Source organism: Pristis pectinata, chromosome 5, assembly GCF_009764475.1.
Source record: "Pristis pectinata isolate sPriPec2 chromosome 5, sPriPec2.1.pri, whole genome shotgun sequence".
NCBI lineage: Eukaryota > Metazoa > Chordata > Chondrichthyes > Rhinopristiformes > Pristidae > Pristis > Pristis pectinata.
In genome coordinates, this window is record NC_067409.1 from 27,165,231 (window position 1) to 27,182,752 (window position 17,522).

At 44.9% G+C, this 17,522-nt stretch overlaps 1 protein-coding gene across 2 annotated transcripts in view; it reads right to left on the reverse strand.

Moving 5' to 3' along the window:
* jcada (junctional cadherin 5 associated a) overlaps positions 1 to 17,522 on the reverse strand; it is a 164,585-nt gene that overhangs the window by 37,146 nt on the left and 109,917 nt on the right. For both annotated transcript variants that reach the window (XM_052015584.1, XM_052015582.1), the window contains exon 3: positions 15,352 to 15,715. In XM_052015584.1, coding sequence (XP_051871544.1) covers positions 15,352 to 15,653 — 302 coding nt within the window. In that variant the 5' untranslated portion in view covers positions 15,654 to 15,715. The remainder of the gene's footprint in view (positions 1 to 15,351; positions 15,716 to 17,522) is intronic.

Here is a 17,522-nt window from a genome sequence, read left to right on the forward strand (position 1 = left end):
GGTCTGAACAGACGTAAATGGAAAAGAAACCGGTTTGGCAGAAATAAAAGTTCAGACGTGGAAGGTAAGCAATGAATAAATACAATACAGTGCATCAAGCAGTGGCCATTCTTAGAAATCTAATACATCGGTCAATCTCTTGTAAGAGAAACTTTGTTCTTCATTTCTTGTAATGTGATATACAAGGCATTAACTTCCTCAGCACCTGGCCGGCAACAGAATACGTGCCGAAAGACCCAGGGCTTGGCAGACTCAGAGTTGGCCAACGCATTTGCACTGGAGCACGTTGTAGTACAGGACTGTGCAGGGATGTTTTACACGGGCGCATAAGACCAGAGAGAGGGCAAGGTGGAAGGCTTTCTCTCTGAGATGCGTAGTTAAAGGGTTCCAAAAAGGAACAACTAGAAGGAAAGGATAAAGAAAAAAGTATCCTGTTGTGTTAGAAAAAGATTCCGGAACAAATCTATTCAATCGTTACCTACTGCTAGAAGCAGCAAAGGGAATTCAAGGGGAGGTGCAGAAAGACAAAAACTGCAAAGATTATCTTCAGAAAGCTACCTTTGATTTCACAAGCATCACTTTTCATCTCGCTGACCCAGCACACCCACACCTCAACACCCCGCCTCATCTCATCCCCTCCACCCCTCGCCTCGTTACTGCACTCTACCCTATACCCCACCAAATCACTAACCCTACATGCACCACCTCACCTGCACCAACCATCGCTTCACCAACTCATCTTACCCCACCTCCCCTCTTCACCTCACCCAAACCCACCTCAAACCACCCTACCCTACCCCATTCCACCACACCCTGCCACACGCTATCTCAACTGATACCACCTCACTCAATGCCCACCAACCTCACCCCAGGTTGCTCCCCCCCCATCTCAACTCATGCCACATTGCCAGATCTTACCCCACCCATCTCACTCCTCCTCACTCTAGTTTCACCACCCTACCATACATCTCCCCAGCCAATCTCACCATTCCATTCCACCCCACCTCACTCTGCAATGCACCACCCCTTTCCATCCCAGACCACACCTCCTCTCAATCCACCGTGCCACTTTAACTCCCGGCCTCCCCACCTCACCCCACCCCACTCAAAACCACCAGACCAGATAATGCCCCTCCACCCCATCCCACCCTGTCACTTCACCCCACTCCATTGGAACAGACACAGGGCCAAAGGCACAGCTTAGAACACACTGGGTGTAGAAAAGGTCTTTCTCCACGAAATCTGGGATATTGAAGATATTTTCCATCAGGTAATCAAAGGCATTATTGCACAGTTTTGAACAGAAAGGTTTCCACAAGACATTTCTGCTCTCTTAAACATCCTTTCTCATTTCTTTTATTTCACTTGTTCTTCAATATTTCTTCAATTATTCAGCGCTGATCAAAGGTAAACTTGGAGAAATTACTCAGCCCTTCAGTGCGATGAAGTTCAATTAATAGCAGCAGATTTTCAAACTTTAATCAAAGAGGAAAAACCTAATACATTTCCCTCAAAACATTAGCATGCATTCAAGTAAACCTGTAAACCAGTTGTGACATTTAATCAGTATTCATACCTCAGCATTGAGAAGAAAGCAAAAAGCTGACTGATGGCTTCCAACTGGCTGACACAGAACTCCTTCCTATTCCCACTCAACATCCTCCTCCTAAGAAAAAAAACACTGACTGACACAAATACAGGAATACTGAACTGAGTTCGCCCAACATTATGGAATAAGCTGATCACATTAGTTGCAGGCATCGACTCCATCCACTGCCTTTGTTGCAGGTGTAGCCTGGAGAACACAAAGTGAGGATTGGCAAAGGTAGTGGAATAAAAGGTGAGGTCAGTGTTGAAGGAATGGAATTCCTTTTGTATGGAGTGTGTGAATGTTTAACATTGATATTTCATTTGCTGTGTTTTCTGACATATTGCAACCCTGCCTGACAAGCAGGGCAGAGATAGATACTCCCAGTATAAGAACAAAAACAGTTGTACAATGGTCAGCATATCTTCACTGGATGCAGTAACTGGGTCTCCAGATATACCAGGGCTGATGGAGCTGCTGACTTTCGGTGCTGGAGTCTGCAGAAACTCTGAAGGATGGCCTCAGGCAGCTGCCTTTACAAGGCCCAGCTGTGGATTGTAATACCTCGCCAAGAGTCCAGGGTAAGTGGATGGCCGGCCTCAGCTTATGCAATGGCCACTAGTGCAGGAAGGGGCCAGGAATATTATTCTTTATTCATTTTTCAGCATCAGGACATTGTTGCCCAGATCAGCATTTGCCCCCATCCCCAATTGCCCCAAGTCAGAGAGTTACAGTGCTGTACAGCATAGAATGAGCCCTTCGGCCCAACTCGTCCATGCCATCTGCGATGCATGTCTATACTAATTCCATTTGCCTGCATTAGGCCTATATCCCTCTACTCCTTTCTTATCCAAGTACCCGTCCAAATGCCTTTGAAATATTGTAATTGTATCTGCCTCTACCACTTCCTCTGGCAGCTCGTTCCATATAACCACCATCCTCTGTGTGAAAAACTTGCCCCTCAGATCTCCTTCAAATTTCTCCCTTCTCACCTTAAATCTATGCCCTCCTGTTCTAGACTCCCTGCTCTGGAATAAAGACTCTGACTATCTACCCTATGTCCCTCATAATCTTATTAACATTTATAAGGTCACCCCTAAACCTCCTACCCTCCAGTGAGAGCAAACCAAAATGTTATGTATCGCTGCAATATGACAACTCAACACTTATTCTCAATGCTTTGGCCAATGAAGGCAAGCATGCTAAATGCCTCGGTTTGCTACCCTATCCACCTGTGTCGCCATTTTCAGGGAATTATGAACTTGTACCCCAAGTGAGAAGGTAGTGGTGAGCCGTCTTGAATCACTGTAGTCCTAGTGAAGGTACCTCCACAGTGCTGTTGGGGAGAGAGTTCCAGGTTTAGACCCAGAAATGATGCAAGTCTAGCCATATGTTTCCAAGTCAGCATGGTGTGTAACTTGGAGGGGAACCTGCAGGTGGTGGTGCTCATGCTGCCTCAGAAAAAGTCAGCATCTGACTCTTCTGCAGCCAAACTCCTGTGCAATCTTGGCCTCTGGTAATGGGATACCTATGATAATGTTTCCTCCAGCCCAGAGTACAGACCTCACCTGCTAATACCACTCCACATGCAGTCCCTGCCAATGTTATTCCATAAACGACAGCAGAATAAATGTCCAGTGGTTGGATCTGGTGGATACTTTTGTGGAATCTTCTGTTATTTTCATCATCACCATCTTCCTGCCTGATCAACTTCTAGTTCCTGAGTTATCTGAAATTAAATGCCCATCTTTTGACATTGCCACCTTCCTATATAAAGCTGCAATCCAGTCTGCTTTGCCCCAGAAATAAAAGCAGAAAATGCTTGAAATACTCAGCAGGTCAGATAATAGCTATGGAGAGTAAAACAGAGTTAATGTATCAGGTTGCAGATCCTTCATCAGAACTGAAACATTGACTTGTTTTCTCTTTCCACAGATGCTGTCTGACCTGCTGAGTGTTTCTGACTTCTGTTTTTATTTCAAATTTCCAAATATGCAGTTTTTAGAAATGTTTTATTACAGTTGCTCCCAGAAGCATTTATTCTGCATGAAACAGGGGTGGAGATGTATGATACTGGGTTGCTGCCCCTTTTATGTTGCCTTGCAATTCCCAAAGCCCCTTGCCCCGGAATAGCAGCATCAATCAGACACAAAGGCAGAGGATTGCCTTGGTGGTTTTCTTGTGCTCTTATTACGTGTATTGTTAGCAAGGTCAGCGTTTACTGCTCACCCGATTGCCCTTGACAGAACAAGGATGCTGTAGTCCTTGTGGTGAACATTATAATTGTTCAGTATAACTGAATGGCTTGGTACGACTATCCAGACAACAGTTAAGAGTCATCACATTAATGGGTCTGGAGTCACATATACCTGATGGATAAGGATGTCATGACAACAACCTTTCCCTCAATGTTAACAAAACTAAAGAGCTGGTCATTGACTTCAGGAAAGGGGGCGGTGTACATGCACCTGTCTACATCAATGGTGCTGAGGTCGAGAGGGTTGACAGCTTCAAGTTCCTGGGAGTGAACATCACCAACAACCTGTCCTGGTCAAATCACATAGATGCCACGGCCAAGAAATCTCACCAGCGCCTCTGGTTCCTCAGCAAGCTTAAGAAATTTGGTTTGTCCCCTTTGACTCTCACCAACTTTTACAGATGCACCATAGAAAGCATCCTATCTGGATGCATCGCGGCTTGGCACGGCAACTGCTCTGCCCAAGACCGCAAGAAGCTGCAGAGAGTTGTGGACACAGCCCAGCGCATCACGGACACCAGCCTCCCCTCCTTGGACTCTGTCTTTACCTCCCGTTGTCTTGGTGTAGCAGCCAACATAATCAAAGACCCCACCCACTCGGGATATTCTCTCTTCTCTCTTCCATCGGGTAGAAGATTCAGAAGCCTGAGGGCAGGTACCACCAGACTTAAGGACAGCTTCTACCCCACTGTGATAAGACTATTGAACGGTTCCCTTATACAATGAGGTGGACTATGACCTCACAATCTACCTTGTTGTGACCTTGCACCTTATTGCACTGCACTCTGTAGCTGTGACACTTTATCCTGTTATTGTTTTTTTACCTGTACTACATCAAAGCACTCTGTACTAACTCAATGTAACTGCACTGTGTAATGAATTGACCTGTACGATCGGTTTGTAAGACAAGCTTTTCACTGTACCTCTGTACAAATGACAATAATAAACCAATACCAATGGCAGATTTCCTTCCACTTTAGATAACTACATTGATATTTTGTTAAGATATCTTTATTAGTCACATTTACATCAAAACACAGTGAAACGCATCTTTGCGTAGAGTGTTCTGGGGGCAGCCTGCAAGTGTCGCCATGCTCCCAGCACCAACATAGCATGCCCACAACTTCCTAACCCGCATGTCTTTGGAATGTGGGAGCAAACCGGAGCACCCGGAGGAAACCCACGCAGACACGGGGAGAACGTACAAACTCCTTACAGACAGAGGCCAGAATTGAACCCGGGTCGCTGGTGCTGTAATAGCATTACGCTAACTGCTACACTACTGTGCCTGCCCTCCTGCAGAGAGATTGTATTTTCAGGTTGGAATGGGAAGACTTAGAAGTGTCCTAAGAGGAGACTTCAGGTCTTAGGGTTAAAGTCCTGGGAGACTTAGGGTGGCCATCTAGGACTGAAACGAGTAGAAGTTTCTTCCTTCACGGAGTTATAAATCATTGGAATTCTCTGCCGCTGAGGGCTCCTGTTACTCAGTCATTTAGGCTAACCAACAGATTTTTGGATTCTTGGATAATCCTGGAATCCAGGAATCTGATGGGAGAATAGACAAGATGCAGGATGAGCCTTGATTTTATTGAATGGTGGCGTGGACTCGAGATACAATCTGAATTCCTTGTTAATTGTTGTTATTCTCATCAGAATTCCAACAACAGATGGATCACTTCCAGTGCCAACATGGCATGCCCACAACTTCCTAACCTGTACATCTTTGGAATGTGGGTGGAAGCTGGAGCACCCGGAGGAAACCCATGCAGACATGGGGAGAATGTACAAACTCCTTCCAGACAGCAGCCAGAATTGAACCCGGGTCGCCGGCGCTGTAACAGCGTTATGCTAACCGCTACACTACCGTGCCTGGCAATGAGCATATAGTAGTTTCATGGTTACCTTTACTAATAGAATCATACAGCATAGAAATGGGCCCTTTCAGCTCACCTCATCCATGTCAACCGTAATGTCTATCTACACTAATCCCATTTGCCTGCATGATTTTAGACTTTTTTTTATATATGTAGATTACCTAATTTAATGGGTGTTGTGTGGGATTTTTCTCTCAAGTCTCCAGAACTTCAGTCTCGACTTCTGATGAGGGGTCTAATAATTTCAACCACTGGATTTAGAGCGGTACAGTGGCGCAGCTAGTAGAGCTGCCGCCTCACAGTGCCAGAGACCAGGGTTCAATTCTGATCTCCGGTGCTGTCTGTTTGGAGTTTGCCCGTTTTCCTGTGACCATGTGGGTTTCCTTCCACATCCCAGAGGTGCACGGGTTGGTAGGTTAATTGGCCACTGTAAATTGCCTCAAGTGTGTAGGTGGGAGGTAGAATCTGGGGAGAGTTGACAAGAATGTGGGGAGAACAATAAATAGAATTAACGTAGGATTAGTGTAAATGGTGCAGACACAGTGGGCCAAAAGGCTTGTTTCTGCGCTGTATTTGTCTATGACTCGGCATCACCATTCCCAGCCCCTTTGATTCATTCTCTGACACTGGCAGGGTGCCTATTTTGAGGAGCACCAAGCACTCAGCAGTGCAATACTTAGACCTTTTATCCATGGATCTGTGAGGACTAGCATGCTGGAGCAGCCACGGCAGGCCAGCTTTCTCTATCGGAGACAGAGCTGGAGATCGGTGCTGGCAGCCTTCAGACTGTGCCTCTGGTTGTAGCGCCGGAGTAGGCCGATCGTGGTCAGAGCCCGGGCACAGGTGGATGTGGCCTGTTCCGAAGATCAGGACCTTGAAACAGAGGTGGGTTCAGATCAATGGATGTGCTTTGCTCGAGTGCAGGTGGGTAGAATGGGAACTGCGGGAGAGGGTAAAGTTACGTCCTCCTCTCCGAGAAATATAAAGCCAAAATAAAATAGGAAAGAAGGGAGGCAGAGAGAAATTGTATTCAGCACATTGATAAGACATAAAAGGGTGTTGAAAGGTAATATGATAATAATTTTCAATAAGATGATTTATTAAAAGCTTGGAGACAGAATAAAATATTAGGACTATGGGAAAAGACAGAGGAAATGGGGCTAATGGGATAGCTCGGCACAGGCACCGTGGGCCAAATGGCTTCCTTGTGTGGCAAGAATGAAGTCGACAAAAAGAGGGAAACAGGATAAGAAAATGGCTCTCTTTGATTCTGCAGAGGCTGAAGTGTTGATGGCTGTCAGCTGCAGAAAGATTGCCCGAGGGCGAGAAACAATGCACTTCAGCTGGGCTGCTCTCTGCCTGCTCCTCACTTCTCAAGGAACAGATTTGCTTGTAGCTCAGTTTCACCAGCTATTAATATCAATAACACTGCTTCCATCTCATGCAGCTGTTTCCATCACTTAAAAAATCAATGGAAAGTACAAGATTTCAGCACTTCCCAGCCCACCTGTAAAGGGTCAGAGCCAGTATACAACCAGCCAAGCAACCCCTATATGTAATACCCACCACTCACAAAAACAACACTGCATTAGTAGTTTTCCCATTGGCAATGATTACAGCTCAAGCTTCTGGTGAGATTGTGAAGCAGATGAATCTTTAAGCTTCTTCCCAGTTTCAAAGTCGCACATATTATTGTCTGGAAAATTAAAATTGATGATGGATGCCAGTGACTCGGGGAGTTTAACAAATTGCAAAAACAGCAAGTCAGTCAAGCCTCTGAGGGATGACCCACGTCTTAACTCGGTTTATCAGTCTTGCTTCCATATCTCTTACTTAATGGAAATCTGTCTATCCCAGTTTTGAAATGTTTGCTTTACCTAATCCCAATGGTTTTTTGAGAACTAACTTTCGAGATTTCCAATAACCTTTGGGTGAAGAAATGCTTCACACCCAGAATGGCCACATTCTAATTGAAAACTTACCCTTATTTTCTGCCTGCACTGCACAGTTACTGTTCTCTGTAACACTACATTGTGCATTCTGTTATTGCTTTTCCCTTGTACTACCTTGATGTACTGATGTGATGAAATTATCCGTATGGATGGCATGCAAAACAAAGTATTTCACTGCACCTCAGCACAATGTGACAATAATAAACCTATTTACCAATTTACTCCCTCTTGTTCAGCACTTTCCCAACCTGAGAAATTAGTTTCTCCGGACCTACTCTAAATATTTCCCGTGTCAGAGGACACTCAGAGCTCCACCTTCTTGAGTCCTGCTGTGTGGGCAGAAGTGTATAATCCACTCACTTTGCCACGTAGACTGTGAAAGGGAACATGGAATGACCATGACTGAATGGTTGGAGATTGGACACTATTTACTGGATTGGCAGGGATCAAATAAAACACTAATGCTCCTCATGAACATCACTGGGGATCCAACAACCAAAAATCCTGGAACTTGTTACCCATTAGCACTGTGGGAGAACATCACCAAATGGAACACAGCAATTCAAGGGGGTTCACCTTCTCAAAAGCATTATCAAAAATGAATTTTAAAAAAAACAGAACTGATTTGCCATTGATAATATTTTCATCAGATAATTTTACATAATTTCAACAGCTGTACAATTACTATTGCAAGTGTATAAAATCATGAGGGGCATAGATAGGGTGAATGCACACAGTCTTTTTTCCCTCCCCCCCCCCCCCCCCCAAGAGTTGGGGAAATCAAAAACTAGAGGGCAGAGGTTTAAGGTGAGAGGGGAGAGATTTAGTAGGAACCTGAGGGGCAATTTTTTCACCTAGAGGGTGGTTGTATATGGAATGAGCTGCCAGAGGAAGTGGTTGAGGCATTAACAACATTTAAAAAGGTATTTGGACAGGTACATGGATAGGAAAGGTTTAGAGGGATATGGGCCACGTGCAGCCAAATGAGACTCGCTTAGATGGGAATCTTGGTCGGCATGAATTGGTTGGATTGAAAGTCCTGTTTCTGTGCTAGAAATGAGCTTTCTATTCTAGCTCCATTTCCCTTCCTCACCTTCCTTGCTTCCTTTTCAAGTACTTATCCGGATTCAGTGAGCTGTCTAATTATTGTGTATTCCTAGATACGTTATTTTGCGTTTTACAGTGATTGCTATGACAGCTTCAGTGCATATGATTAAGTATCAATATTAATTAGTAGATAGCACTCAAAATGTGCAAAGTAGTATAAATACAACCAGGAATAGCTGGGATGACACACTTTGAAATTTCAAAAAAGAAAGTGTAATTTTGAAATATTTCTCTCCTTGACAGTGACGTGTATAATAACTACCTGTAAGTTGCGCAACATTGTCTTGAAATAATGAAAAGTGTGAGAATTTCTCATTTCTGTTAACTAATACCTCTTTCCACAACATAATCGTGCAGCATCTGAAACAGGATAAAAGATAGCAATGAAGCACAGCATGTGTGCTGGTAGATGTCTCTATTCCACTGAACAATTTTTAACAGTCTCATTTGTCTATAGGAGCCAATGTGTTGTGTTACAGGAGGAAGAACACATTGTGTGTAATAGGGTCTTGACATGAGGAGTCGGCTACCCTCATGGCACAGTGTCATGGGGGGAGTTCGGGGGGGGGCGCGAGATGGTGGTTCTGACAAATCATATTATTTTGGTCAGTGAAGTTTGAAAAAAAACATAAAAAATGGAAGATGGATCAGCTCAAGCTCTGTACAAATAGCTCGCTGCAACTGAATGCAAAGCAACAAGGCTTTCCAGAAATCCACTCACTGATGGGACCTTGTAGCATCAAGTAAACCTTTATTGGTCTTTTTGGGTATTTCTAAAACTACAATTGTAATGCACACAGTGAGGAGTTTGAGAACTACAGTAAATTAAAGGTTTAAGAATTGTAGAGCTAATACCCAAACCATACATGTTGCTTTTATTTTACTGTGATAAGGATCTTTAGATTTGCAATTACCTGAGGAGATTCTGCAGAACTGAGATGTTGTGTAAACACCTCTTCATTAAAGGAACCTTTTAACTGTCTGTTATTTAGAAAAGTTACAAACAAAGACCATCAGACCAAATTTCTTTGGAGATTAAATTAATATCAGTGATTGTTCACAAATTCGGTCTGCAGGACAACGAAGTGGTAAGGGGGTGTGATTGTAACAGCGGAAAAGCAGAAACAATTGAGCAGGGACTGGGGATTACAGATGAATTGTTACACGAACTTCACACAAGGACTTCAGAATGGTAACTGAGAGACATTGCTGAGAAGACAGACTACTGTCCAGAGAACACAGCAAGAATGGACAGAAGTAGTGTTTCAGAGGAGTGCAACAGCACAGATACTGATGCTGAGTTTCATTAATAGCCTAGTGCTATTGTTAGGATTTTTGTTTATATATCTTAGAGGAACTTAATAAATTTCAACTTAATGTGAAGCTTGCCTCTGTAACTAGAAGGTCAGGACACACATGCTTACAAACTTATAGAAATTAAAATGAAATGAAAAAGGAATACAGGTGGCCCTGCATTACTGCTGTTCAGGTTACAGAAATTTTCCATGACAGAATTCACAAATTACTAAGCCCCCCCCCCCCGCCCCCCCCCCTAAAAAATTTGAGATAAGGAATGAAATTTGCTCTTACAGAATGTATGTGAAAAAAATTAATATATAAACACAAAATTAAATCTTTAAACTTTATTTATACAGCACAGTAACAGGCCGTTCCAACCCAATGAGCCCGGAATTGAACCCCGATCGCTGGCACTGTAATAGCATTATGCTAACTGCTATGCTACCATGCTGTGCTTTTTTCAACTTGTGTTTCTTGATGCCCTTACAGATGACCTGGCTTTGCATTACAGAAAATTGCAACACGGGCAGTTTTCTAGAATGTAACTCACGATCCCCTCCCCTGTAGTATATCTGGAACTAGCTGCCAGAGGAGGTGGTGGAGTCAGATACAATCACTACATTGAAGAGACATTTAGACAGGCACTTAAATAAGCAAGGCATAGAAGGATAGACTTAATGTTGAGAAATTAGCATAAATGAACAAGAAGGTCCATGGGCTGAAGGGCCCATTTCTGTGCTACCCAACTCCATAACCTATATTTTGCTATTTTATTTCTTTATGGCCTTTGCTGCAAAATTCTGACATTGTTAACTTAGGCTAATGTATCAACAAACACACAGGAAACATATGACAGCAAAAAATTTGTATTTTTAACTGTACCCAATAATATATCAGAACTTGCCAATTTCCTAGTTGTGCAGAGCAAGGACTGAATATTTCATTGGAGTGGCTCATCACCTGAGAGAGCTGCTCATTGCCAGAGAGAGTGTGTGGGGGTCTGGAGGTGTGGGATATTTGGGGTGGAGGAATAGGAACTTCCACCCACCTGCCAATCCCATTGTCGCTCAACTTACTAGTCATGCAAGAAGAATGCTCAGTGAACTCCCTTTTGCTGAGGAAGATACATACCAATTAAAATAAGGAGCTTGAGTAGATCACTTGGGCCCGAGCCTGCTCCACCATTTAATAAAATCATGGTTGATCTGACGGTAACTTCAACTCCACAGTAACCTTTCACCCCCTTGTTTATCAGGTATCCATGCCTTAAAAATATGCAAAGACTCTGATTTCAATGCCTTTTAAGGAAGAGAGTTCCAAAGACTCATAACCCTCTGACAGAAATATATGCCTCAATTCAGCCTTAAGTGGGTGACACCTCATTTTCAAACAGTGAGCTTTGCTCCAGATTCTCCTGCAAGAGGAAATATTCTGTCCCTATCCACCCTGTCAAGACTGCTCAGCATCATTTGATGCACAACAGCCAAACTGGGTGGGACAGGATAAGACGGTGCAATGCAAACAGGGGAACAGAAGAACAGGGGTAGGTCGTTCTTGTGCAATTATTCCATTATATTCCTATCTCCCTCAACCTTATACACCTGCCATCGTTTCACATCCTTTGAAGCTCTCGGTTAATTATCTAATTATTTATATCACTCAGTGTTGGACATTTCAACTGGTTCAGCATCCTGAGGCTTTTAGGAGAGAGACTGAGTTCAAGATTTCAATCACTTAAAGTTGCCAACAGTCTCCGAGCATCCTGGCACTGGACATGAATTTCCTTGGCAATCCTGCTGTCAGGAAAACTCTAAATTTCAACCCATGACACCGCTAACAGTTCAATAAAATTAATTAACCTTTTTGCCCCACTTCAGGGTCTGATGCTCCTGAAGAGGAAGGCATGACCCATTAGAATAGCTGCCCATAGTTAAAACTTGGTCAGAAACCAAATGACATCATCAAACCTTAGCGTGTGAATTTCATCGAAGAATTTAATCCTTGCCTGATGGTGCAAGGACCTGTGGTTGGCCAAAATGTAGGGAGAAATGTGGCAAAGATCAGTTTGGAAGTTCTCATTCCCTGCGCACATTCTTTTCTCACTCTGAACAGATAAATCAGGGTTGTAGGGTCAGCTAGATAATGAGAATTTCTTTGGAGTGCAGGCTGAAGTTGTGGGTGAAGGTAAAATTCTTGGTATTCCACTATTAATATGGACATGTGAGATTACAAAAGAAAATAGGATTGCTCCAGATTTCCCAGCCCCCTGCTGATTGTAATGCTAGCAGTACACCAATTGACAATTTTACCTCCATGGCAGAGAAGTTGTCAGATACGAGAGCTCTCTGATACTGTTGGGTTACACCCCAATATTCTCTGTTAAGACCATAAGATATAGGAGCAGAATTAGGCCATCGGCTCAGAGTTGGCTCCGCCATTCAATCACGGCTTTTTTTTCCCAACCTCATTCTCCTGCCTTCTCCCTGTAACCCTTAACCCCCTTATCAATCAAGAACCTGTCAATCTCTGCCTTAAATACACCTAATGACTTGGTCTCCACAGCTCTCTGTGGCAACGAATTCCATAGATCCACCACCCTCTGGCTGAAGAAGTTCCTCCTCATCTCAGTTTTAAAGGGACATCCCTTTATTCTGAGGCTGTGCCCTCGGATCCTAGACCCTCCAACTAATAGAAACATCCTCTCTCCATCCACTCTATCTAGGCCTTTCAGTATCCCATAGATTTCAGTGATATCCCACCTCATACTTTCTCTGTAGCTCTGACACTTTACTCTGTACTGTTATTGTTTTACCTGTACTGCCTCAATCCACTCTGTACTAACTCAATGTAACTGCACTGTGTAATGAATTGACCTGTACAATCAGTATGCAAGACAAGTTTTTCACTGTACCTCAGTACAAGTGACAATAATAAACCAATACCAACTCCATCGAGTACAGGACCAGAGCCACCAAACACTCCTCATATGTTAAGCCTTTCATTCCTGGGATCATTCTTGTTCTCCATATTTAAGGAATGATGTGCTTGCATTAGAGGCAGTGCAGAGAAGGTTTGCTGTGTTGATTTCTGGAATGAAGGGGTTGATGAAGAGAAGTTGAGCAGGCTGGGCCTATATTCATTGGAATATGGAGGAATGAGAAATGATCTTATCTCCCCAGTGAGGATATGTAGAATTGGGGAGTGTAGTTTCAGAATTAGGGATAGTACATTTAAGATGAATAGGCAGAATTTCTTCCCTCTGAGAATCATGATTTTTTGGAATTCCCTACCTTAGAAGGTTATGGATGTGGGGTGATTGAATACATTCAAGGTAGAGCCTAGTAAGCATTTGAACTACAAGGTGGTTGAGGAGAGTGTGGCAAAGTGGAGTTGAGGCCAATGTTAGATCATCCATAATCTTATTAAACAGTGAAGCACATTCCAGAGGCCTGCTTTTGCTGATGTTTCTCATGTACCTGATGCAGATCAACCTGCACCAAGCAATTTTCCTTCCTTCATCATGGTACCTCTTTATCTTATTTACCTGTCCTCAACAGTTACTGTGCTGGGATAGCTTCCTGAATCCTCAGAATCACAATCAGGTTTATTATTAGCGTATGTCGTGAAATTTGTTGTTTTGCAGCAGCAGCACAGGGCAAGACACAAAGATACAAAAAATTACTATAAGTTACAATAATTTTAACTAATGGATATTTTTTCCAATTTTCTTTGGAAGAGAGTGATATTGAGAGAGCAGAGGCTTTATGAAATTGTTGGCTGTGACACAGCTAGAAACACTTGTCCGTTGAGTATGAAGCTGTGGGTACACATCCCACCTCAGAGACTTAAAGCACCAATATCTGCTGTGTAGTAATGAAGTAGTGTTTGAGTTTTGTCCGACTTGTATTTGGGTGAGATGGGAAACCAAGACACCCTTTGTTCTCTCACGTGTCCATATAGAGAGTATGGAAACAGACCCTTCAGCCCATCACCCCCCACTTACATAAATAATACATTAATCCCATTTTACTCTCCCTAAATTCCCACTAGGGACAACTTACAGTGGCCAATTGACCTACCAACCTGCACGTCTTCCAGAAGTGGGAGGAAACTGGAGCACTCGGAGGAAACCCACACGGTCACAGGGAGAACGTGCAAACTCCACACAGACAGCACTGGATATCAGGCCCGAACCCAGGTCCCTGGAGCCGTCAGGCAGCAGCTCCACTGGCTGCACCATTGCGCGCATTATGTCAAAGAAGAGGAAGGCATCCCTCCGAAGTTGCTTGGCCCACATCACACAAGGGCATGTGCAGGATTTTAAATGTGACCACATTTGAGGGGCACACGTAACACACGTACTGGACACACATGCTTGCCTTAGCATGTTTAATAATTACCGGGGAGGGGTGGGAGCTTGGCATGCCACTGCTGCAAGCCTTGCCCTCTCTCTCTGCCTCAGACTATATCGCTACAATCAATTATGGGCCATGTGTAGGCAAATGGGACTAACTCCGGTAGGCAACTTGGCTGGCATGGACCAGTTGGGCTAAAGGGCCTGTTTTCTATGCTAAGATTCTATCCAGTTATACAGCACTGAAACAGGCCCTTCAGCCCAACTGGTCCATGCCAGCCAAGTTGCTAGTCCTATTTGTCGGTGTTTGGCCCATATCCCCCTAAACCTTTCCTACCCATGTACCCATCCAAATGCATTTTAAACATTGTAATTGTACCCACCTCTGGCAGCTCCTTCCACATACCCACCACCCTCTGAGTGAAAAAGTTGCCCCCGGGGTCCCTTTTAAATCTTTCCCCTCACACTTTAAGCAGTTGTTGCTGTTTGTGTTAGTTGGCCCAGACAAACTGCCCCCTTCACCACAACCGGCGAATAAACTACAAAAGCAAAAGTACCAAACAACACACACAAGCTGCTGGAGGAACTCAGGGGGTCAGACAGCATCCAGATGAAGGTCTCCACCCGAAACTTCCACTGTCCATTTCCCTCCACAGATGCTGCCTGACCCCGAGTTCCTCCAGCATCTTGTGTGTTGCTCCAGATTCCAGCATCTGAAGTCTCTTGTGTCCACACAAAAAAAGAGTACTCAGGCGGCTCCAAAGTCCTAAAGTTGCCAAAAGGCGCTATGTAAATGCAGTGGGGTGGGTCCAACACACAGCAGGGCTCACACACACACAACGATGGAACTCGGAGGTCTGGGAGCGCTCACTCATCATTCGTGTGACCGTGTCGTACGCAGTAAGAGTTGGGCAACTCACCGGGTCTGGTCGGCGGCGGGTGGGAACAGACGGTGCACCTGAGCACAACAGCCGGCACCGACCCGCCTGCCCTCGCTGTCACCCCGGTCGCCCGCCACTCGCGGCTGCCCGCCGCCGCCTCTCTCCGCCTCACACCCGTTCACCGCTCCGTGGCCGGACTTGCGCCTGACCTCACGGTGGCCCCCGGGGTCGAGGTTGTCGTTGTCGTCCGAGGAGGAGGAGGAGGTCGGGGGCTTGTCCCCTGCACTTCTCCTCGGGGGTTGATAGCCATGAGAAATCAGGAGGTCCTCCACGCTGAACATGTTGCCAAGGCTTCAGTCACAGCAGGTAGCTCCAACACACAGCTTTGCAGCAGAAGCCATCACTGTTTGTGCATAAAAGGAGAGCAGATTGTAACACAACGCTCATCTTTTCCCCACGAAGATTCACGAGTTAGTAACCCGTCTGCTGACATTCCCAAGCTTCACTTTTACTCCTTCCCTGACCCCGAAATCTCGCTGTGACAATCCAGTTTGCAGCGTAGAACTGCACACGCTCAGACACACAGTATAAATATGTTTGTACCGTTTTCCCCCTAGATAATATTTCTCTGCACTTTTATCAGAAGGCAGCTATGTGGAGAGCTGCTGACTCGGTCTTTTCGGCATCGGAGCCTTGCCTTTTGACAACAGCTTTTAGCACTTAATAGGCATTTCAAAAAAAAGGGGGGAAACTTGCGAATTTCTGAAGCTGAACGTAAAACAAAATTCCGTGGATCAGAGGTGCAGCAATCCCCACACTGAGAATCAGAATCAGGTTTATTATCATTACCATATGTCGTGAAATTTGTTGTTTTGTGGCAGCAGTACAGTGCAAGACATGAAGATATAAAAATTACTATAAGTTACAAAAATAAATAGAGGAAAAAAAGGAAGGGGAAGAAGAGGCAGCTGAGGGAAATTAACCTCACTGTTACATTTAACTGTTAATCAAGGTGAATAGATATCATAAACTGACCAATGACAACAAGCAATTAACTCTAATGGGGACTGATATTGCCAAAGGTGTATTGTGTGCCATAAACATTAGAGGGGAGGTGTGTGTCAGAGGGGGGTGATATGTGTCTGGGAGGATGTGTTGGGGGGTGAGGTGTGTCAGAGGAGGGTATGAGGGGATGGTGTGAGGTGTGTCAGGGAGGGGTGTGAGGTGTGTCAGAGGGGGGTGAGATGTGTCTGGGAGGGTGTGTCGGGAGGTGAGGTGTGTCAGAGGAGGGTGTCAGGGGAGGGTGTGAGGTGTGTTAGAGGGGGTTGAGATGTGTCTGGGAGGGTATGTCGGGTGAGGTGTGTCAGAGGAGGGTGTGAGGGGATAGTGTGAGGTGTGTCAGGGAGGGGGGTGAGGTGTGTCAGGGAGGAGGGGGTGAGGTGTGTCAGGGAGGAGGGGGTGAGGTGTGTCAGGGAGGGGGGGGGGGGGAGGGAGTGAGACCATAAGATATAGGAGCAGAATTAGGCCATTCGATCCATCAAGTCAGCTCTGCCATTCAATCATGGCTGATTCTTTATCAACCCCATTCTCCCACCTTCTCCCCATAACCCTAAACACTCCTTCCCAATCAAGAACCTATCAATTTCTGCATTAAATACACCCAATGACTTGGCCTCCTCAGCCCTCTGTGGCAACAAGTTCCACAGATTCCCCACCCTCTGGCTGTAGAAATTCCTCCCCATCTCAGTTCTAAAGGGACATCCCTTTACTCTGGGGCTGTGCCCTCGGATCGTAGGCTCTCCTACTAATGGAAACATCCTCTCCACGTCCACTCTATCCAGGCCTTTCAGTATCTGGTAGGTTTCAATGAGATCCCCCTCATCTTCTGAACTCTATCGAGTACAGGCCCAGAGACATCAAGCTCTCCTCGTAGTTGGGGTGTGTCAGGATTAGGGTGAAGTGTGTCAGGAAGGGATGAGGTGTGTCAGCAGGAGGGTGAGGTGTGTCGGGAGAAGGGGTAAGGTGTGTCTGGAGGGGTGAGGTGTGTCTGGGAAGAGGTGAGGCCTGTCTGGAGGATGGTGAGCTGTCTGCAGAAGGTTTCTGCATGGTCATCCTTGGCATTTTGTTCTGCTTCAGCTTCTGTTGAGCTGTGAACCTTCAGATTAAAAGGTCAGAAATGTTCCTTTCTTGGAGCCAGATTAAGCTTGCTG